The sequence below is a fragment of the Achroia grisella genome, unplaced genomic scaffold (genome assembly GCF_030625045.1).
Source record: "Achroia grisella isolate CSIRO2021 unplaced genomic scaffold, CSIRO_AGI_Agris_v1 utg506, whole genome shotgun sequence".
Taxonomy (NCBI): Eukaryota; Metazoa; Arthropoda; class Insecta; order Lepidoptera; family Pyralidae; genus Achroia; species Achroia grisella.
In genome coordinates, this window is record NW_026712900.1 from 126,176 (window position 1) to 150,556 (window position 24,381).

Genomic DNA, 24,381 nt, shown 5'->3' on the forward strand with positions numbered 1-24,381 from the left:
ATGTACTATATAAACATATAATATATGAATGTGGATGGTTATAAGGGTAGAGGAAGACCGAAAAAGAGATGGATGGACTGTGTGAAAGATGATATGGTGAGAAAGGGAGTAAATAACGGGATGTCTGCGAACAGAGATGACTGGAAGAGAAAGACATATTACGCCGACCCCAAATAAATGAGATAAGGAAGAAGCAGATGATGATGTACAAGCCGGGCAAAGCCAGGCCTGGTAGCAAGTTTAAAATAATTGCCAACGAAAACTGGTGTCATGTAAAAAGAATTTTTCAGTTATAATTTAATCGGCAGAAATTCGCAGGGCATCAGGATAGTAAAATTAAAAATAAAACAAGAGTGATAACGTTTTACAATTTTTTTATTTCCTTATACCGCAGTCAAGGTATACTGAAGACGTCGACAAAACAATTTTTAAGTACAAACAAGTTTTACTTAATACAAAGACGGTATTCAGTCAGATCGTAAAATTCGTAAAATTATCTAAAATACATAATAATTAAATGAGTACAATATCAATGCCTTTAGGCCTCGTTTAGACTGCGAGCGCTCGAGCGACATCAGACCTATCACGTAAACTTTATTTTACGCGACTGTCATACGCAAATGTATTTTTTTAAATAGAGCTTTATACAATTGTATATTTAAAAATTATAATTATATATTTAAGAAGCATCACATAAAAATAGTGGATTATTTTAATCAGTATATAGTAAAAAATTAAGGCACATATAAATGATATAACATGTGTGAAAAGTTTCTCGAAGTGAATTCAAGTGGTATTTCGATTCGATATCATCTTTATTATTATTATTAGCCATAAGTAGGTGTTAATTGCAGACAATCATTGCACACTTCTGAACCTATAGAGTTATCAACTACTTCCCCTATTACTATGTGTATAAATATTTATATATTTTTTATTATAAGTATAAATTTATATAATCCATATATTCAATATATAATTAATCGCTTGCAGTCTAAACTCAGCCTAAAAAATAACTTATATAAATAATATGTTATAGAAAATGACACCTAAATGATAATGGCACAAAGACGAATTTAATAAATAAAGTAATGGCAAGATGACAAAATAATTAATAATTTCCGACCTCTTTTGATATTAAAAAAAAATATTCTACAAATTACGGTTCCTTAAGGATCAATAACTCGATCAATAACTTCATTATTTCACTCAAAATATCAAAAAGCCTATGAAATTTGCATGCCTATTGAGGCAAAACATATAATGGGACATTATATTCTACAATGACAACTAATGTAACTTATGCTTATCGCAAAAAAATTTGATTTAATTTGAATGGTGATTAATAATTTCAAATATATGATACTTTAATAATATCTTTAATAAATAACTACAGGTCATTGTCTAATGAAATGATATTAACATAGTCATAACGGAGATCTTTTTCACCTACCATTTGTTTTAAATAATTTATTTATATATCGACAACTTTATATGTAGTACAATAGTTATTTTTATTCATTAATAGTAATATTATATAGATTATATTTGTGCGTATGGATGTACGAAGTACTCTCCGACCCAGTAGGTCTAATTTTGAATTTTTTTTAGAGGTCAATATATATCTATTTTTTTTTTAATTCTTAGTAATGTTTTCATTTTTTTTGTTTTTGTTTTGTGAGTATTACGTGTTTAAGCATTTATCTAATAAATACCATTTCGTTTCATATTATCACGCTACGACCAATAGTAGCGATGCTGCATTGAAAAATGTTCGGGACAGTTTGTTCTTATTATAATATTAATAATTTCAATTAGGTGTGAACATCATATAATAACAAGATTATTTAATTAAATTGATGTACACACAAAAATAGCCATATATATATATGACCATATTTCGATACATCTGATTATATATAGAATTCTAAATTCGTTAATTTCGATTGTAAATTTTGGAGTCCTAAGTTGTATAAGTATAAAAAGATCATCCTTAAGCTAATATAAAATATTTCTTATATATATAACAGTGTAAATAATCCTTAATTCATGTCAAATTCGCAGTTTTATGTTCAAGTTAAAACATGATATAAATATAATGTAAGAATATAAAGTTGTCGAACAACAAATTCTATAATTTCAATACAATTGCACGCGTAAGGCACTTGTTCCATAAAATGCAACAACTATCAGTCCTATACAAATAAATATTAATATATCTAAATAATATTCGTCAAAATTCGGGGATTACAACCATTTCTTAATTATTATTTAAGATTATATAAAGGCAAGTCATGTTAATTTTACAACTTGAAGGGTTAAAACGCTTTGGTAATTGATGGTTTGTGGGAAGTCGGCGCGGCGGCGCGGTCACTGCAAACAAACGAACAAAATTAAAAACTTACACAAAATGGTCACGCCACTAACTCTTTAATGACTAATAATTTTGACGACCTCGATGGTCTAGCGGTTTAACGCACTGCTTTACTTCCGATGGTCGCGGGTTTGATTCCTCGCATGTCACAAACATTTTGTATTCATGAGTTTGATTCTTTGTATCGGTCTGAGTGTTTTCTATGTATAATATGTATGTATTTGCGAAAAAAACCAGTTGTCTAGTACCCATAACACAAGCCTTAGCTAGGTTAACTTGGGTGTAGATGGCGCTGTGTGAATTGTCCTGAGATTATTATTATCGTTAATAATAATTGTGTACTCACCACAAATCTATTAACTTTTGGCACAAAGGCTTTCGTCACGGTAGTCTGCTGCACTTTCATGTTTTCAAATTTCTCGCGTAGACTGAAATAGTGATAATCATTGTATTATTACAATTTACTAGATGTGAAACTTACCACCCGCGTGAAACTTATAGCCTATATGTTATTCTAATGTATAAGCTATACTGTAAAGTTTCATCAAAATCTGTTCAGTAGTTTATGTGTGAAAGAGTAACAAACGTCCATCTATACTCACAAACTTTCGCGTTTATATTTATATTATTTATTAATAAGATATTTCACAGCCTCGGCGATCAAGTGGTTTAGCATACCGCCTTATTACCGATGGTCGTTGGTTTGATACCCCGCACGGTTTTTTCGAACTATTCTAATGCTGTTGGCCACAGCTGGCCTTTACAACTTCACTAGACAATAGGGGGCGAGTGCAGATGGCACCAAAATATAAGATGGATGGATGGATGGATGGATCCAAATATAAGAAAGAACTTATGGAGCGGCTGAAGGCCAACTCTCTCCTGACGGATATGACTTTAGTCTGAGGGCATCGCTGGAGGTTCAATCCTCGGCTCTGGCTGTCGTAATTAGCGATTACCGTTTGAATTGGACAGGCGATAGATCGGAAGCGTCCTTTTACGGTGCAAACATTTGTATTCATAAATTTTGTATTATTTTAGTTGTTATTATGTATATTATGTATGAATTTACAAAAAAAATATCTAAGTATTTATATCAGTTATCTAGTACCCATAACACAAGCTCTGCTTACCGTGGGACTAGATGACGCTGTGTTAATTGTCCAGGCTTATTTATTTATTTATTTACAAAAAAAATATATTTTTTTTTATATCAGTTATGTAAGGTTATAATAACAGACCTCTTGGCGGTCTCCAACTGGGATTCACCATCCTCGTCGTCATCCCGGGCCTCCATCCGTTCTCTGAGGTCTGGCTGCAGGCGGGCGGCGGGTGGTGTTCGCTGCTCCGCATCAGGCCAGTTCTCGAATCGGTCGCGGAAACTTGTCGTGCGTGCCAATTGCTGAGCCTGTGGGGAACATTCCAATCAAATTCATTCATTATGTTCCCTACAATCAAGTACAATAATTAGGCTTATCCGTCATACTGATGTCCGAGCGTATGGTCTAGTCTAGTACTTTAGTACATTGATGGCTGGCTCGTTCGTCATACTAGTGCACAAATGTTTATTGCTAAAGTAAAAATAGGTAATACCTTTATTGGTACATTAAAAATACAGTATGTATATTTAAAAAAAAAATATGCCAGATAAAAAAAAATATTACTATTATTACTACATTAAAAAAAAGACTATTATTGCCCTATTAAAAGAATAAGTATGACTATTTATTGCCAGATTAAAAAAATAAATATGACTATTAATACCAGATTAAAAAAACAATAAGACTATTTATTGCTAGATTAAAAAAAATAAGTATAACTATTCAAAGTGCTTCAAGTTAAGTATATTTGAATAAAGAAGTTTCTGTTCTGACCTGTTTGAGCGCCTCGTCGCGCTGCCTCGCCTCGAGGTAGAGTCTCCTCCGCTCGTCCTCGCTGTCTTCCTCGTACTCCTCGGAGCTATATTCCTCCTCTGAGGAGTCTACGTGACGGTTGTTTTCTCCGGGTGGTGGGGGAGTAAACCGCTTTAGTGGTTTTGGGCCTGGAATTATCAAGTATAGATTAAGTCGGCTGTTTTGTTTGGTGTAAACGATAACTTTTCCTAAAGTTTAAGCAATAAGGTTGTTTATCACATTTATGCAATTTATTTTTATTTCGAAATTATTCTTTTTTATATTTTGCATAGGTATATAGTAATAATATTTTTTGTAGTCCTGTGGGCTAATTATGTAACACGATATGAAATTGTTTCTGTTGAAGTTGTGATGCAATATGAAATCATTTCAAAAATGAAATCATTTCATCAATTTAAAAAATGCGATCAAGTAAGGTCTAATGACCGCAACATAAATCATTTCTATCGATAAAACACTACTATGAAGTTGCAGCGGAATATTGTTAATCCGACCAATTTAAAAAGTCAGTACATTAGATAGGTTATACCTTTAGAGGGATACATTTTAATTTATTGGGTTGTTACACTAGTTGGTTGATTTGAAACAATTTTTATTGCGTTCAATAAATACAAAATATACTGCAGTGTTCACTTGTTAGTTTTTATTTTAATTTTATTAATAGACATTTAATAAAATAAAATAAAGAAAGTCTATTCTATTCTAATGAAAAAATAAGGTTAATAATTTTGAATATAAAAGCATATTTTATACAAACTATTTATAATCATTAATAATATTAATCTAACCTACAAATTAAATTTTTTTTTCTGCTATAGATACCTAGGTAAGTAAAGGTATCCATATAAATTTAAATGATATGGGCACATCTTTTTAAATTTGTACATAATTGTAAAAACTTTAAACAAATAAATTTATTTACTTTAAACAAATCACAGAGCATCATAAACGTTGTATTCCGTTCACAGAGCACCGTATTCATTGAAATAGTTTTTTAATTATATTAATATCATAATCAACCCTAATTTTATATTAAACATTTACTCTAGTTAATACAACATTCTATGTGATTTGGGACGAAAATAAAATAGAATTGGCAACACTGATGTCGTGTTGTGAGTCGTGACAATTTTCCCATTTTAATAAATTTAAAACCTTTTCACGACTTTCTACGTAATATTTAATATAATAAAAATATATGTAATACTGAAAATTACCAAAACAAGATAAATAATGCTGCTAATGCTGATATTTTAAAGATTGTAACCAAAAGAAACACCTTCTAAATTGTTTCTCATAATGTAAAAACCGTTTCAATTCCACGCTGTCATTTCGGCAAAATAGCGATTACGTGACGTTGCAACGAGGTTACTAAATCGACATTCGATAGAAATAATTTTTATCGATATGTAAAGTTGCGTTTACGTTGCAATGCTAGTTGACAGCGTCAAATGGCGTCTATATGATCGCATTATTGACAGATGACGTCATTTTCACTACGTTACATACGAAAATCGTTGCGAACGAAGTTACATAATTAGCCCACTGTTCACGAATATGCGCTACGGTTACCACTTACCAAGAGGTGGACCATCAGGTCGTTGGCAAACGAGCTTCCTTTTACCTATTAAAAAAACAACTAATGGACAGTGAGGTTACCCTGGTTTTCTTCTTGTTTGTGGAGCTGCTCCTCCATCTGGCGGAAGACGGAGATCATCCTGGAAGCAGTGTGGCGGTCGGCTGCAAGGCCAGTGTCGACTGCTGGCTCATCGCTGCGGACCACACTTGGCTCGTGGTATACTTCAGGCGAGGGTGACTTTGGACGCTGGAATAATAGTCTTATATATAAAATTCTCGTGTCACAATGTTAGTTATTATACCTCTGAATCGGCTTGGCCGATTTTTATGAAATTTTATATGCATATTCAGTAGGTCTAAGAATAGGCTACTATCTATTTTTCATACCTCTAAGTGAGGGTTCTCCACCCCCATAACATTTATTTTTTATTTTTTAGTCTAATGTTATTACTTTTATTCTTTTATAATGTGGTATTAAACAATACATACAACCTTAAATTTTTACCCTGGTATCACCAACCCCTATTATTTAATAGTAATTTATATGGCAAAACAATGTTTGCCGAGTCAGCTAGTATAGATATATATTGGTGATGCTTGCATCTGTTCATACAAGTATATGAACTCTATATTCATTATATGCGCAATAAAAAATTGGTATAAAACAAAAGAAGTTACTCACCTGAGTCTGCCTGGGCGGCGTCATGCGGAACTCCTTGCGTTTGGTCTCCGGTTTGTAAGTCTCGAAGAACTTGAACCGGTCAGAGATGTCAGCAGTTTCGATCTGCACCTCTTCTATCTTATCTGCCGCGCGAACCACATCCTTAGGCACGAAAGCCTAAACACAAATTGATGGATTAAACAATAGCTATAGATGACACGTTCGTTCACGTGCGATTTAGTGCGGCAAAGCCAGCTCAATCGTGAGTTATTTTTTTTATCGAGGGGTTTAGGCTACTGGCAAATGTTTAGACTCGTAGGACTGCGACCTACATAGATCTATTGTATTATTCTGATGTATAAGCTATATTATTGCAAAGTTTCATTAAAATTCATTCAGCAGTTTTTACGTGAAAGTGTAACAAACATCGATCCATCCATCCACACTTAGAAACTTCCAAGTTTATAACATCTTATTAATATTATAAACGCTAAAGTTTGTGAGTATGGATGGATGTTTGTTACTATTACACGCAAAAACTACTGAACGGATTTTCATGATACCTTACAATAATATAGCTTACACATCAAAATAACACATATGCTATTTTCATGCGAGTGAAACCGCGGGCACAGCTAGCAAGATAAGGGAAGTATTACAAGTTAGTAGCTCACCAGTTCCTTCCGTTTGGGCGGTTCTTGTGGTGGTGGGGAAGTGGGTGACATGTTCTTGGCGTTAGCATCCAGCTCCAAGAATATAGAGCGAGATTTCTTGCCAATACCTGCGCAAAAAATACACTGAATTTCATGTCTGTGTTCAATCTCTTTCTAGTAATATGTTCGGTTGACCTCCATGGTTGACCTCCGTTTCCCCTTGAAAACCATCATCCTTCACAGGTGCCCCGCCTGCGCTAACGGTCTACGCTGGCGGCAGCTGTGTGTGTGGAGGATGATAAGATGAACATGAGGCCAGGTCAGTTAGCCCATCGTGACAAATTCACCAAGAATTTATCCCGATAGTTTCCAGGGGGAAATAGGGTTATTAGTCCACATTACTAACAATCCCCTTCCCCCTGGCCAGGTCAGTTAGCCCACGTTACAAATTCACCAAGAATTTATCCCGATAGTTTCCAGGGGGAAATAGGATTATTAGTCCACATTACTAACAATCCCCTTCCCCCTGGCCAGGTCAGTTAGCCCACGTTACAAATTCGTCATGAATTTATCACGATGGTTTTCAGGGGAAACGTATGTACATAGGTCAATCGAACCTATTACTAGCAAAGGGGTGCACCGTGTCATTATCATACAATAAAAAAACTCATAAATACAAATATTTGTACCATGTAAGGAATTATAGAATTAATGGTATACTGGATTTAATGACACAGCGGAATGTTCGAGAAATGAACAAAAAGAAACATAAAAAAAACAATACCAATATTCCTGGTGTGATGTTCTATTAAAACAAACCGTAATCGGTGAGCGTAATGTTTTTCTCTTCCATTCATCCCTATTCGCAGTCATCTTGTTATTTACTCCCTATCTTACCATATCATCTTTCACACAGTCCATCCATCTCTTTTTCGGCCTCCCTCTGCCCTTATAACCATCCACATTCATATGTAACACCTTCCTTAAAACATTATCTTCAGTCCTACGCATTACCTGCCATCTATTAAAACAAATAATTAATTAAATAAAAAAAAAATTAAATTAATAAAAAAATATTTCAACAAAAAAACCAACCTTCGTTGAAGAGTGTACGGTCGTCAATTTCCCTGCTCTTGGGCGGTTGATTCTCATCATTGAACACTTCTCCGTTCTCGAAGCGTTGCTTGATAGCCCGCGACTTCTCTGCGTCTAACTCGAGTTCGCGAGCGATTTTATCTGCTGACGTCACACCTATTAATGGAAAAAAAAATTTAGAAATAAGAAACCTTTTTTGAACTCGGTAAGTACATAATATAATTGTATCCAACGAAAAAAAATAAATGTTCTAATAATATACAAAAATTAGTAAATATAGACATTTTCGAGAAACTCCGAGCAATTCCCGGGACTTGTGACCCGGGTGTAGGTATAAAGTTTTTGGTAATGTATAAAAAAAAGAACACAAATTTTGTAGCAAATAATAAACCAAAGATTAAAGACTCACCTTGTTCACTTTGCAGTACTGACTGTTCGTACATCTCTTTAATTTTAGCTTGCTTGCCCTATAACAAATAATCGTATTATAATATTTACTAGCTACTCGCCCCCGCTTCGCCCGGGTGTACATGTATTATACATATAAATCTTTCTCCAGAATCACTCTATCTATTAAGAAGAACCGCTTCAAAATGCGTTGCGTACTTCTAAAGATTTAAGCATATATAGGGATAGATAGACAGCGATTTTATTTTATATTATGTAATGGATTTATTTTCTCCACGATTTATAGTGTAACAGATCCATTAGGGCATGTAAAATTTATAATAAATACATAATGATAATAACAAGAAACGCATTTTAATTACAAAATTAGCATAAAAATACTGTTTTTTTTTATGCGGCTAGAGTGACAATCAAGTTGACGGCTCATTTGACGAGATAAGTGGTAACGGTCGTCTAAATAAATGACCAGCACTGTAGACATCATGTTACACCCGTGATATATCACGCTTGAGTTGCCATTCCGTTCCATTAGTCATTATGAGTAATTCTTTCTTTTCTTTTATCAGAAGTAGCCTTAGTGAAATGTCTTGCAAAAAAAAAGATATATATACATACTGATATATATACTGTGGCTAAATTTCTTGAATAAAATAATATTGCGACTATAGAGATGTAAGCTGGATAGCTTATATCTCTATAGTTCATCAACTTGAATGATAGGATTATCATTCAAGTTGGATCAAATTGCACACAATGTGCAAATCAAATTTGCGGTTCAGTATTTTAGGAGTCCAAACAACGTGACACGTTGTTTGTCCGCGATGTCGCGTTGTGTGTCCGACACAATTTTTATATATAAAGATACATATATACTGCACTCACCATGAAGAGTCTACTGCGTATATTTTGTATTTCCTGCTTACGCTCCCGGTGTCTCTCAGAGGACGAATGCTGGCCGGTTTCAAACTTGCCGACTATCTCGCTCATGTTACAGAACGAGACTGGTTGCTCTTTGTTTGCCGTGTGCTTGTACGATTTTCTAAGTACTGAGTCTTCATCATCTAAAAAACAATCACTGACTTAAATTTTTTAGAACAGAACAGAACCGAAATTACCTCTATTCAAATAAATTAATATAATTAAGTATAGTATTTTAATGTTTAAACCATGAAAATTTGAAAAAAGAAGTGTATTAATTTAAAAGAGCAACACACAAGTTCCATGCTCATTCTTCATGTGATGAGACCATCATGTCATGTGACCACTCATTCAGAACGCAGACTGCGTTCTGAATGAGTGGTGGAAAAAAGTATGAATATTCAAACTCGTTTATTAAATTTATTTGAATAAAGATTATTTCTATTCATAATATTTAATTGTATAGTATAACTATATTCAAATAATTATTTTACTTTAAAAATGCAATTGTACATTTATTTAACAGAGTAATTTAGTTTTCTTTTTTGTAAATATTTGTGTATAATAAATTAATATTTTCACTAAATAATGTTAATTTTGGTGTTGGCTCGATTCCAAACTATTAGACAATAACTTTTTACCTACCTTCTTCATCCTCGGGTTCACTGGAGCTCTGCTCCACCGGTACACCGTTCAGAGACTCGTCAGACACTCCGATATCCATGCCTTTAGCTTTGAACCTGTGACCATAAATTTGATTAGAAACAACATAACTAGAGGGAGATTTTGTACAAAGTCAACCTGAGTACCACAACAATAATAATAATAATATCTAATATATTATTATAACAGTATCTTAACTAAGAAAACAAAATAATTTAAAACTTATAGCGGATATATTACAATATTATTCTTAACAGATTTTAAATATAGAGGTCTTTGAATATAATAATAATAATCCTAGGCAATTCACACAGCGTCATCCAGTACCGAGTTTAGTAGAGCTTGTGTTATGGGTGCTAGACAACAGATATAAACACATAGATATATTATTTTGTAAATACATACATAATATATATAGAAAACACATATACCATTTCAAATAATAATACTTATGAACACAAATGTGTGCATCGTACGAGGACCACTAAACATCCGAGCCCGTAAATTAATAGAGAATTTATTAAAAAAATACGAACATATTTTTAATCTGTATCCAATCGCGAAATACAAAAATGACTAATATATATTACCAGTGTAAAAATATCCAAACACTTCCGTTTGATTAATTCAATCTATCCACAGATTAACTATAATTAATAAAGATTCTAACACGTTCAACTTCCTCGAAATACTCCACTATAATGCCATGTTCTTTAAAGTAACAAGATTAACAATACATTATTAAAACTAAATTACTATCCTAACTCTATTATGTTAAGGAATATTTTCCAATGATTGTTAGGTTTGATGGAGAAAAGAAGTTGGTATTTTATAGAAGTCTGGTGCTTACAATGTTTTTCTATAGAGCGAGAATTTTGTTTAAATGTAGTACATTACTTGTCGAAGTCAAATACAGCCAATAAAATAGTGATTAAGGTATGCATGGAAGTGTTAACTAGCAGCATAGTGAATTTATAATGTCAAATACTAGAGTCAAAGTCTTTTCAGAAACGACTAATCATGACCTTCTTCCCGAGTATAGCCTTGTATGCTCGTGAGACGTGGACACTTTGACACAAAAACAAGTGACAAACTGGAAGTCTTTAAAATGTGGTGTTGGAGAAAGGTGGAAAGAATTAGCTGGAAAGATAAAATAAGGAAGATGGAAGTGGTTCAAAGGGTTAAAGAAAAGAGACAGATCATATATATTATTGAGAATAGGCGGGGAAAAATGTTGGGGCACTTGATACGACACAGCGAACTTATTAATAATATTGTCGAAGGAAAAATAGATGGAAAGAGAGGAGGTGGAAGACCAAGACACAGCTATATCAAGCAGGTTAAGGCAAAAGTTGTAGTTATGTCGTATCAACAGCTAAAAAGATTGATAGAAGGAAGGTGGCGGAAGTTCCACCGACAAGAGCACAGCTCTTAAATTTTGAATAAATGAAATACTAGTAACTTTATAACATACATGTACTGTAATTAAATTATGTAACGAACGAATAAGAATAAGTTTATAAAACCTATCTAATTCATTAATAAACTGCGGGTCCCAACACATCTTTTCGCGGAGCAAGCAAAGCGAGTAAAAACGAATATTATAATCTTATTCATATTATAAGTGCGAAAGTGTGTAAGTATGGATGAAACTTTACAGTAATATGCATCAGAATAACACATAGGCTATATTTTTTATTTAACGCGAGTGAAACCGCGGGCACAGCTAGTACTAAACAAATAAAACACAAAAAAGGGCATGGATCTTCAGTTTATGAACGATATGGGCGAAACTTGGGTCTAGATCGCGCTGTATGAATTGTGCTAAGATTATTATTATAAACGTCTGCACAAGCAATGTACGAAGTAATAGCGATAGCGTGCTCTAATCGATGAGTAGCTTGGTACACGGTAGAATACTTCTCAGCGGTCACAAAAATAGAATATTTGAAATCAACGCTTCTTGTGACGCAAGTAGTAAGGTGGATGTTATAATGGAGATTTTGATACTTTCATTTTATGATTTTATTGATCAATTTATAGATCATAAATCTGTAATATCTTTGATCCGGTTAAATAATGAAATTATGTTCAGATATATTTAAGACTTCGTCTGCATGGAATGACTTTGGATAACATTTTTATAACATTTGCTTTAATAAATAACCGTGGACTATTAACACAGCGCCATCTAGTCCCACGCTAAGCAGAGCTTGTCTTATGGGTTCTAGACAACTGTACAAATACATAGATATTTTTTTTGTGTAAATACATACATAATATACATAGAAAACACCCAAACCGATACAAACAATTATACTCAAGAAATGTTTGCACCGTGCGAGGAATCGAACAAGTGACCACCGAGGGCGTCAAATAAAAATATGTATAAATAATTCATTGTAATTAGATTCGACAATAAATTAATAAAAGAGGAAAGTAAACATTTACAGTTTTACTTTCCTTTATACGAACATAGAGTTATTAACAGATGGCGATCTACAAACGTACATGCGAAGTCGCCGGCACTACTATGTATAGATAAAGTATCAAGACGATTCAATCAAACTACAACACATGTTCTCAGTTCCGTTTCTGACATATTGAATTCTGTACACTATCAATATGAAAGTTAAAAAAAAACGAAACACGAGAAGTAAAAAGTATATTTTACGTGTAACGACTACAGTTTATTTTAGATTCGTATATTTTTTTGTGTTGGATACTCGTTGCAAATATAGAGTAGACTGTGGTAGTAAGATGTATATTGTTATTTTATTATTATACTAGCTGGTCCCGCGACTTCGTCTGCATGGAATTTATATTTATTTTTCTAAAATAAAAGAATATTTCTAAAATAAAATTAGCATAAGTTAATCCTTATTACAGCTACCTGCCAAAAAAATCTCGTCAAAATCGGTCCAGCCATTTCAGAGATAAGCCGGAACAAACAGACAGACAGACCGCCAAAAATTGTACAAAATGTTATAATATTTAGATGTATGTTCCGTATACATGCGTATATTCATATGCATGTAGTAAAAAACGGTTATTTCAATATTACAAACAGACCCTCAACTATATTTATATGTATACATATTAATTAGCTATGCACGGTACATATAAACACTATAAATGGGACACTATTGATATTTGTGGAGAAAATAAATAAATATAATATTATTTGTAACAGTCAGTACTGCAAAGTAAACAAGGTGCGTCTATATAATTTGGTTTATTTACTAGCTATCAGCCCCGGTACATGTATTATTGTACATATATACACATTCCTCTTGAATCTATCTATGGCTAAAAAATGCATTGAAATCCGTTGCGTAGTTTAAAAGATGTAAGCGAAGAGATAGCGGAAGCGACTTCATTTTATATTATGTAAGGCTGGTTTACATTTATGGATATATATATATATATATATATATACGTGAGGATGTTTTACATTTAACTGCCTAAGGGTCCCCTATAGTCCGGAATTTTTTAGTAGAGTATCTTGTAATCCGACAAATTACAGATCCAGTGATAAGATTCTATGTTATATATATGTGTATGTATGTAGGTATATGCACTCTCAACTATATTGTCAAAAAAATACTCAGTAATAAATAATAGACCATGTCGGATTACAAGGGGGGCCGGATAAGACAGGGGCCGGATTACCGCGGGTCCACTGTATATATATTTGTGGTTATTACATACGTACTTTTCTTTTTGTTTTTTTATATCCACCCAAAGGTTTTTTTTTCGGACTATAATGCTGTTGGCTGCAGCTGGCCTTTACAGGTTCATCGGACGATAGGTGGCGAGTGCAGATGGCACTCCAAAGGAAGGACTTATGGAGCGGCTGAAGGCCAACTCCCGCCTGATACGACTTTAGTCTGAGGGCACAGAAGGGGGTTCGAACCACGGCTCAGGCCGTTGTAATTTCGGTACCCGTTTGATGGGGGATCGGAGAGGAGTGTATAAATAAATATTATAAACCAATTGAAATGAAGAGAAATAAACTTTTGTTATTGTCAAAGTAGTAGGCCGTTAGAAGTAAGTGTTACTAACTTGGCAAGTTTGGAGAGCAGAGCTGAGCTCTTCTCTCTTGGTGCCCGAGGTTCTGCTGGCAGCGGTTCCTCGCTGGTCTTGCTTTTCTTCTCGAACACTTCGAAACGCGACTTGACATCCAGTTGAGACAGTTCTTCTAAACCCAGATCCGGTTTGTCTGATGCTGTAGGTAATATATAGTATTAATTTACGGTTTGATTTAGTAGACTCAATCGGTATATCACTCGAGGACGTTAAGAACCCTGTGGTGCAGTGGTTAAGTACACTGCTAGCTAGAAATTTTTTAGGCTGTTTATTAAGTATAAATAAACATGACATTCAAAGTTTGTGAAAATGTTACCCTTAAGGGGGTAAATAAAATAGGGGATGAAAGTTTCTAAGGAATCTCGTAATTTTTGAAGCTAGAACGATGAAACTTTTTTTGGCTCTTTTGGGTTAGATTGTTATTAAATATATTTTCTTTATTTGGTCAAGGTCACTATTCCGCGCGGATGAAGTCACGGGCAAAGCTACTACCTTATCTTACTAATATTATACACGTGGAAGTTTGTGAATTTAGATCTATGGATATTTGTTACTCTTTCACACATAAACTACTGAATGGATTTTAATGAAACTTTACAATAATATAGCTTATACATCAGAATAGCACATACTATAGATATATAATATAATAGTATACATAGGCTATAAACTTCACATGGATGGAACCGCGGGTAAAGCTAGTTCACCATAAAATTATTCGTGTTAAGACTCGGTTAACAATATAAATAATGTTTAATTGTACTTATATTTTTTTATATATACGTACCTCTAACGACATCTGGTGGCAGTTCCACGGGGTTACTTTCACAAATGATCATCTGGTGCTTCTTCGGCTGAGTCGCTGTTGGTAAAGTTCAGAAATAAAAATTTTAATATATTTATTTAATTAATATATATGTATATCTGAGGACAACTCATACAGCGCCATGTAATCTAAAGCTTTGCAGATCTGATGGGTGCTAGACAACTGATATTAATACTTCGATTTTTTTTATAAATATATACATAGAAAATGCCCAAACCTATATAAACAATCATATTTATGAATACCGTCGTATGTTTGTATCGTGCGAGGAATCGAACCCACGATCATCGAAAGTAAACCGCTAGACCACCGAGGCAGTCAAACAACTAATATAGCGCCATCTAGTAAATGAAGTTAAAATTATTAAAATATATGGAATAACAGAAGTTCTTTCCAGCATGCACAGATGGCGTTTGCCCAAGCAAGATCCTTAACTTCGACGGTGGAACTTTCTAATTGAAATTTATATATCTATATAAATTTCAATATTTATATATTATATATCACTATATTAATACTTGAAACAAAAACTTTCTATCTTTTTTTAAGAAAATTGCGCGTATGAAGGAATTTTCACACACTTATAGTTTAATAGCTACAAGCTCCGGCTTCGCACGGGTATGTATTATACATATAAACCGTCCTCTTGAATCACTCTATCTATTGCTAAAACTGGATCAAAATCAGTTGCGTAGTTTAAAATATCTAAGGGTACAGACAGTGAAAGTCATTTTATACTATGTAAAGATTTAGAGAAGAAATAGAAATAATCTTTATTCAAATAAATTGAATACAACCATTTTTTTATAGTCATATTATTTCTATTCTACCACTCATTCAAAAAGAACGAGCAAGACTCATCACAAAAAGAACGAGCAAGAAACACACGAGTTTCGTTCCGCAAGGAGTGCAGAATGCGAATATTTTTTAATAATTATGCAATAAAAAATACATTAAATAATTTAAAAAACATTATATACATGTGTTTGAAACACATGCGCATGTGCTCTTTTGTTTATAGCCTGTGCTATTAGGCACATTGATTTAAGTAGAAAAAGTATAATCTATCACATTTAAAATAACTATTGTTGCTAAGTAACAGTTTGTATGTAACGTGCAACTGCGATCGGAACCAAAGTAAATTATATTTACTGCTATATATGTATTCCACACAATATCTCCATCATGTGCGACTGCTAGTGCCTTAAAAATTACTAACTCAGATTTTAAATTAATTATAGCCGAATTTCGACCACTAGTCAGTTGTCTAGTACCCATAATACAAGCTCTGCTTAGTTTGACACTAGATGGCGCTGTTTGAGTTATCCTAACATTATTATTATTATTAATTACTGGGTACGGAGACATGACACTTTAGATTTCAGGAATGGCAACACTTAAACAACTCTTACCATCGGTGGTGTCTTCTTCATCGACGGGTTTCGGCTCGAACAGTTGTTTGAAGTGCGGCTTGCAGTACAACGTCGTGTGGTCACTTTGATATGTCTCCACTCTGGAAATCAAATCCAAATATAAATAAGATTTTTATTTTTTTTTATTAAGGCGATGTCGTGCAAGAGATGACAAAGACAAAAATTTGGCAATAAATAAAAAAAAATGTTAGGGGTGGACGACCCCTATCATTTATGAAAAATAGATAGTAGCCGATTCTCAGACCTACTGAATATGCATATAAAATTTAATAAAAATCGGCCAAGCCAATATAAGACTAAACATTGTTTTGTCATATAAATTATAAACGTTATTAAAAAATAAGGATTGGTAGTAGAAGAAGCAAATTTAAGGCTGTATGTATTTTTTAATTCCACATAATAAAAATTTAAAATAAAATGCCGAAAAAGTGGAATTTTTTTTAACATATTGTTTTAAAAATTAGTTATAAACCTAGGTATTCTCAGACCTACTAAATATACATACAAAATTTCATCAAAATCGGTCAAGCCGTTTTGGAGGAGTATAAACACGAAACCTGTGACACGATAATTTTATATATTAGACTAGCTTGTTCACGCGACATCGTCCGCGTGGAATTTAACTTTATTTTTCTAAAATAAAAGTAGTCTAATAGAGCAAGAGCCCACGACGGCCAGACATACGTCATTTTAGTAAACGTGAAAGTTCTTGTATGTGTGTCCCCAACACAGGTAAGAACGATCCCCAAACATGAAACCTGGATCGTGGTTCCTTTGGCAGGCAACAGGTAACAAAGGTGTAAAAAAAATCATATCAAATTCGTTATTTTAAGAAACTTCATATTTTCATATATTGTTCGTAGCATTATTATAACTTGCGCTGCTCATTGCCAGCCACTTAGTGTGGTTCCAACCCCCCGCCGGACCCCCCTAAACTATACTATTTTAGAAATAGACTTACGTCATTTTAATAAAGCTGAACTTTATATATATTTTTGAGAGAACTATTAAACTGAGTTTCCTAAATTGCCAGACAGTTTTCTTGGTTCCTTATCCTACCAGACTCATTGAAACCGTATATTGGGTAACAATGGTGTATACAATTTCATATCAAATTCGTTATTTTAAGATGCTCCATTTTTTCACACATTGCTCGTAACAGTATTATAACTTGCTCTGCTCGTTGTCGAACCAAGAAAACTGTCTGGCAATTTAGGAAACTCAGTTTGAGAGAACTCTCAATAATATATATAAATTTCAGCTTTATTAAAATGACGTAAGTTTATTTATAAAATAGTATAGTTCAGGGGGGTCCGGCGGGGGGTTGGAACTACTAAGGGTCTGGCAACGAGCAGAGCAAGTTACAATACTGTTACGAGCAATATGTGAAAAATGGAGCATCTTAAAATAACGAATTTGATATGAAATTGTTACCCAATATACGGTTTCAATGAGTCTGGTAGGATAAGGAACCAAGAAAACTGTCTGGCAATATAGGAAACTCAGTTTGAGAGAACTCTCAAAAATATATATAAAGTTCAGCTTTATTAAAATGACGTAAGTCTATTTCTAAAATAGTATAGTTTAGAGGGGTCCGGCGGGGGGTTGGAACCACACTAAGTGTCTGGCAATGAGCAGCGCAAGTTATAATAATGCTACGAACAATATATGAAAATATGGAGTTTCTTAAAATAACGAATTTGATATGATTTTTTTTACACCTTTGTTACCTGGTACCTGCCAAAGGAACCACGATCCAGGTTTCATGTTTGGGGATCGTTCTTACCTGTGTTGGGGACACACATAGAAGAACTTTCACGTTTACTAAAATGACGTATGTCTGGCAGTCGTGGGCTCTTGGGCTATAAGTTACTCCTTATTATATCAGCTATCTGCCAAAAAAAGTCCCGTCAAAATCGGTCCAGCCTTTCAGAGATTAGCCGGAACAAACAGACAGACAGACAGACAAAATTTGTAAAAAATGATATTTTGGTGTATGTACGGTATTTATATTCATATGCATGTAATAAAAAACGGTTATTTCAATATTACAAACAAACACTCCAATTTTATTTATATGTATAGATAGAGACGTGTGACGCCACATAGACAATTTTGTACAAAATCTGTCCTAATGCAATAAGATAATAAAGAAAGAAAAATGGATACTTACGTGAGTTGTTTATTGCATTGTACGCATCTAAAGCATTCCTTATGCCACACACGCCGCTCCGCCTTAATCCGTTCCATGGCATACACGGGACGTGCACACTTCTCGCATTGCGGGTTCGACTCCCCGTCCGCCGCTGCCTTCATCTTCTTGTATATCTTCTCGGAGCTTTTTGACTGTAAAATTTAATAGATATTAGTTAAACTGCATGTCTTCTACCCTTATCTATAAAAAAAATCCGTTCGATTCCCCGTCCAAATCAAGCGGGGATCGAAATTACGGCCGGAGCCGAGGTTTGAATCCCTAGCGGTGCCCTTAGACTAAAGTTGTAACTATCAGGCGGAATGCCATCTGCACTCATCCCTATTGTGCGGTGAAGCTAGTAAAGGCCAGCTGCGACCAACAGCATTAAAGTAGTCCGAAAAATATACAATAACTAATTAAACTTAAAAAAATTGTATATAGGATAAGGCAACAGGTATCAACGTTTCACATTGCACAGATTTTCTTAAACAAGTTTGTTTTTTAAATACTCGAAACTGAGAAATTCGATATTCACCAAAAGAGAGCATATCTTTAGCTTAATCGTATGAAGAAACCAAGACAATATAAAAAGTGGGAAATCGTGGAATTATAATGAATTTTTAGAATAAAGTAAAAAACTATTATATTCACTGCAATAATAGAAGAAGCCAAGTAGAGCGGATCGTAAATATTTAAGGCAAAAAATACAGCGATCGAGTGTGATGAGAAAAATCTCTGATTAGATATAGAGCGAATATCTGAGAAATAGACGGATTTGAGAAAGGAGACCTAACTGAACGAGTTATTCCAGCATGTATCATTATCAATTCAATTCATTTAATCATTCAATTCAATCAAAAAAAAAAATTGCCCGTATAATACCGGAGTGGGTCTAGTAATCTTACTAACATTCTAAAAGCAAAAGTTTGTGAGCATGTATGGATAGGTGGATGGATGTTTGTTACTCTTTCACGCAAAAACTACTGTGCGTATTCTGATCAAACTTTGCAGTAACTAATACATCACAATAACACATAGGCTATACATTTCGCGCAGGTGAAACCTCGGGCACAGCTAGTATTATTTTAAAGAGGAAAACATTTGGTTTTGTCTAATAAATAATGAAATAAAAATTTATACATGTTAGTCTATAAAATATTTATAATATGGGTTAAATTTTGAAAAAATTAATTTAATTAATCTCCAATAAAAAATAATATATACGTCCATGTAGAACGTAGACATATTTAGAAAATAGATTTTTTTTAATTCCATATGTATATTTTTTGTGTAACCTCAGAAGTTCTAAAGTTCATTTAGATTTCAAACACAAAACACAAAAATATTCTAATTTAGAACCTCCTCCATTTTGAAGTCTATTGAAAATCTTTCATCTACAGATCATAGACTAGCATTCTACGTGAAGAGTACCGCGAAGTACAGCTAGTTAGTTACTCAGGTTACATTTATATCGGTACTGACCACAGATATGGTTCCTTCATCTTTATGCCTCCTGCTCTTGCTCTTCTTCTTTATGGACCGCTCCGTTACCTGCCTCTGCTCGGTAACCTGCCTCTGCTCTGTGACCTGCACCTCCTGGTAACTTCTCTGTACCCTGGACTCCGACTGGATGAGGGTCTGTGACGACTCCATCGTGGCAGAAGCAGTAGCCAACGCCATTGCCTTGTGTTCTGAAATAAAATTTATTCTTTTTAAAGTGGACAGTTTTTTTGGTATTCAGGTTTGTATTTTTTATGAAACAGGAAGGACCACCAATCTGACTGCTCAACTGATGGTAGGTGGAGTCAGAAATAGACAAGCGGCTGTATTGCATATATATTGCAATTAATAATGCAAGGTAAAATCCAGGTTTGACGAAGACCCGGCAGACGCACGTCATGGCTAAAGAACTTAAGATGGCGTTTGGGATTAGCATCAGATCCTTGTTCCGTACAGCGGTGGACAAAGTTAAGACGCCAACCGGTAGGAGACGGCACATAAAGAAGAACCCTTCTAATACCTAAAACCACCCATGAAAAAACCCTACAATTGGGGTACATACAACTAAAAACGAATAGACGTAAGTATATATTTAGGAAAAAGTGTCCACTTTATTTCTTTGCCAGGCTAATTATACAATTAAATAGATAAACAATAACATGAATAATGGCTGCCCGTAAAAACGTAGAAAGCATTCAGCAAAATCTATTTTGTTTTGCCAACCGTGTAACATTGCGTGTGAAATTATGCCACACTGTAGGAAAGTAAAATATATGTAGTTCGTAAACATACAAGTTTAAATATAGAATGGTAGTAATATAGAATAGTAGGGGGGGCAGGGGATTGTTGTAATCTGGACTGATGACCCCGTTGCCAGCAATACACTATGTCAGGTTGATTTCCACGCGGTTTCCCCTTGGAAAAAGTCCTGGCATATTTTAGCGTCAACAGTAAGCGCTTGCCATAGTTCGCTGTTAAACCAGACTTCAGTGGGAGGAAGGATTGTTAGTAATATGGACAAATGAAGAACAATTGTTCCACGTCAGTTGGCTCCACCCACGCGGTTCTCCCTGCAAACCATCGCAATAAATTCCTGGTGAATTTGTCACAATGGTCAACTGACCCTACCTCATGCTCATCCTATCATCCTTTACTGGTGCCCCGCAATCGTATAACGTTAGCGCAGGCGGACACAACATTCCATTATCATACATTAAATATAAAATGTAAAATATTACTGAGGTTCATGGTGAAATAAAATAAATCGAATCAAGGACAAATTTTATAAAAAGCGATTTTCCGCCATAATTTAAATTTCGAATTAATTACCGATCTTTTTTAATGTCCATTTCAAAAAGTCAATTTTCGAATTCTTTACGGGTCGGTAAAGAATTGGAAAATTGAATTATGGCGGAGAATGGCTAGACAGAACAAAACAAGCTTAAATCTAACGATATTATTATGTGAACGTAGACAACTTTAAGAATCAAAGTCAAAATACAATTATTTTGACTGATTATTTTTGAATACAACTATTTTCCTATGAAAGATAGTCATGTAATTTTTACAACAACTAATAAAACTTGTAGCGCATTACGAACTGCGGGGAAAAAACATAATTTATACGTGTTCATAGACAAGTTGGCAGGAAAAATTAAAATTCCAATTTGAATTACAAATTTTGCGCGGTAAAATTTGTCGATGGTGACAATAAAACATAGACTAAATTTTTACATTTTGCTTCATGAAGTTCGAAGAAATCTCTAGTGATATATTGTGAGTTACGAGCAGACTTTGATGTTGTATATTAAAATTAAAAAAAAAAAACAAGAACATATCAATCGTGTCAATTCATTCTTCATCATTTTCAAATAAATATTCATAAAATCTGGTAACCAATTTAGGTTACCAGATAGTCCAAAGTAGACTCTGTAAGTAAGTTATCACTATGTTTTTACAAAGACCCGTTGATATAAAAAAAATCGCACTACCGGCCTATAGGAATATGTATAACAAAGTACGTATAGTTACCATGTAGAAAAGGCAGTGTTGCAAGCATTTTCAAATTTATTACAATATATTTTTCAAAATTACTAAGATGTATATCTCTCCAATTTCTTTTACAGAATGATTTTATAAACATCGCGTTCAATGTTTTATAGGGCAATCTAGACAATATTGAATCACTAAAGATCTTACTCGCAAGTCTGCAATTTTGGGATAATGACTGATATTTAAGATTTATCATTTTCACAAATACATATGACGAAATAAAGGTAGGCGTCCACTGACATATTGTGACGTAAGTGTATATTTATTTGGAACGGAGTAGAGGTGATTATGATGTAGTACTTGCCCTTGGGCGACCACGTGGAGATCAGTGGCATAGACCAGCCGTCTGGAGATTCTCATGAAAAAAAACATTTAGAAGACAAAGGAATAGTTTATAAATAATTATAACGGCATGTACAGGCGTGGGATAATGACTTATACTTGTGTTCGACCAAATAAAACGCAGGAATTATAATATTATCATTATCGCCTTGCTTTTATTCTATTATTTGTGGTCGGTGAAGTCTGTCCTCTTCTTCCTCACTCACCTCTCGCTTACTCACCTCTTCTACATATCTTTCACACAATCCATCCATCTTATGTATTCAACGCTCATATTAAACATATCTTACACCATGATCCTCGCTCCTATATCTTTCACACAATCTTTTTTATGGACGTCCTCTCCCTTTCCTTCCATTCACGTTCATATTAAACACTTTCTGGTTCTCACTCTTGTTCATAACATGCCCATAAGAAAATTTGATTGCAGAAATTAATAAATATAAATAAAAAATAAAATTTGTTATATGAATACCATTAATTTCATATGAATACCAATGTAATAATAATAATAATCTCAGGACAATACACACAGAGCCATCTAGACCCAAGTTAAGCTAGCTAGAGCTTGTGTTATGGGTACTAGATAACTGATACATATACATAGATATTTTTTTTTATAAATACATATAAAACACCCAGACCGATACAAACAATCATACTCATGAATACAAATGTTTGTGCCGTGCGAGGAATCGAACCCGCGACCATCGGTCGTAAAGCGGTGTGCTTAACCGCTAACCACCGAGGTCGTCAAATGTAAGACTATATTTTTTAAAGAACGAAAATTTTGTTTTCAAACAAATATTATCAAAGATGCAATCGCTGGTGGTGTGGAAAGTCTGTCGAGATGGTGTGTCCCTGTAATTCCCAACATGACATGGTACATTTTAGCCAGCCATGTTGCCAAGTTCAGTCAGCATTTTTTTTGTAAGCGTCGCTGTCTGTCTGTCCCTATTTAGATCTTTAAACGAGAAGCACGTGTATTCAAATAAAAAGAGAATCATAAAAATCAGTTCACGTTGAAAACAGTCCTGAAGTAACACATAAATATACAGTCGAATTCACAATACCATAATTATTTGGAAGTTCGTTGATAATATATAAACTAATATTGGAACTGGATAATAATTCAATAAACAAACATATTCTATATACATATTGTGTATGTATTTACAAGAAAAAAAAAGTCATTATTTATAAATTCATCACTCCGGTTCATAAATTAATCAACATTAACATCCAGAGACGAGAACGAGGCGCCATGCATCCAATTCAATTCCGCATACCATTCAAATAAAGCTAGAATACATCAAATCCGTTCACGTTGAAAACAATTGCAGACTAAATATGTATTCATCTATGCATCGTTGATAATATATAATATGCAAGATAATAATTCAAATAAACAAACATATGCTATATACCATTGTGTATGCGTTAAAGAAAAAAAAAAGTCATTATTGATATTCATCAGTTCATAAATTAAAACATTAACATCCAGAGACGGGAACGTGCGGATATCCAATTCAATTCCGCGTGACCAAGAAACAAAATCATTCCGTGTGGACAATTCAGTATGTAATATTATCTCATATGCATGTAAATTCAAATAAAGAATGCAATGTAGCCATTCTATAGATTAATTGATATTAAGTAATTAAACGAGTAGTTCGAACACT

The 24,381-nt window shown here is 33.9% G+C and overlaps 1 protein-coding gene across 1 annotated transcript; it reads right to left on the reverse strand.

Moving 5' to 3' along the window:
- Positions 1-1,799: 1,799 nt before the first annotated feature.
- On the reverse strand, positions 1,800-22,953 carry LOC131846221 (uncharacterized). The gene is made up of 18 exons (XM_059195473.1): positions 22,906-22,953; positions 20,588-20,825; positions 20,288-20,496; positions 18,785-18,957; positions 16,591-16,691; positions 15,140-15,214; positions 14,329-14,491; positions 10,246-10,340; positions 9,565-9,743; positions 8,684-8,741; positions 8,275-8,430; positions 7,201-7,307; positions 6,548-6,703; positions 5,947-6,112; positions 4,249-4,415; positions 3,616-3,782; positions 2,721-2,802; positions 1,800-2,373 (listed from the first exon to the last, which is right to left on the reverse strand). The coding sequence occupies exons 1-18, from the start codon at positions 22,951-22,953 to the stop codon at positions 2,371-2,373; spliced, it is 2,343 nt and encodes a 780-aa protein (XP_059051456.1). The 3' UTR covers positions 1,800-2,370.
- Positions 22,954-24,381: the final 1,428 nt, after the last annotated feature.

Coding starts and splice junctions, on each gene's coding strand:
- LOC131846221 (XM_059195473.1), bottom strand. CDS start 22,953: ATGGATGGATTGTGTGAAAGATATGTAGAAGAGGTGAGTAAGCGAGAG. Junction 16,692..18,784: donor CAATGCAATAAACAACTCAC/GTAAGTATCCAT, acceptor TTTGATTTCCAG/AGTGGAGACATATCAAAGTG. Junction 3,783..4,248: donor GCGACGAGGCGCTCAAACAG/GTCAGAACAGAA, acceptor TGTTCCCCACAG/GCTCAGCAATTGGCACGCAC.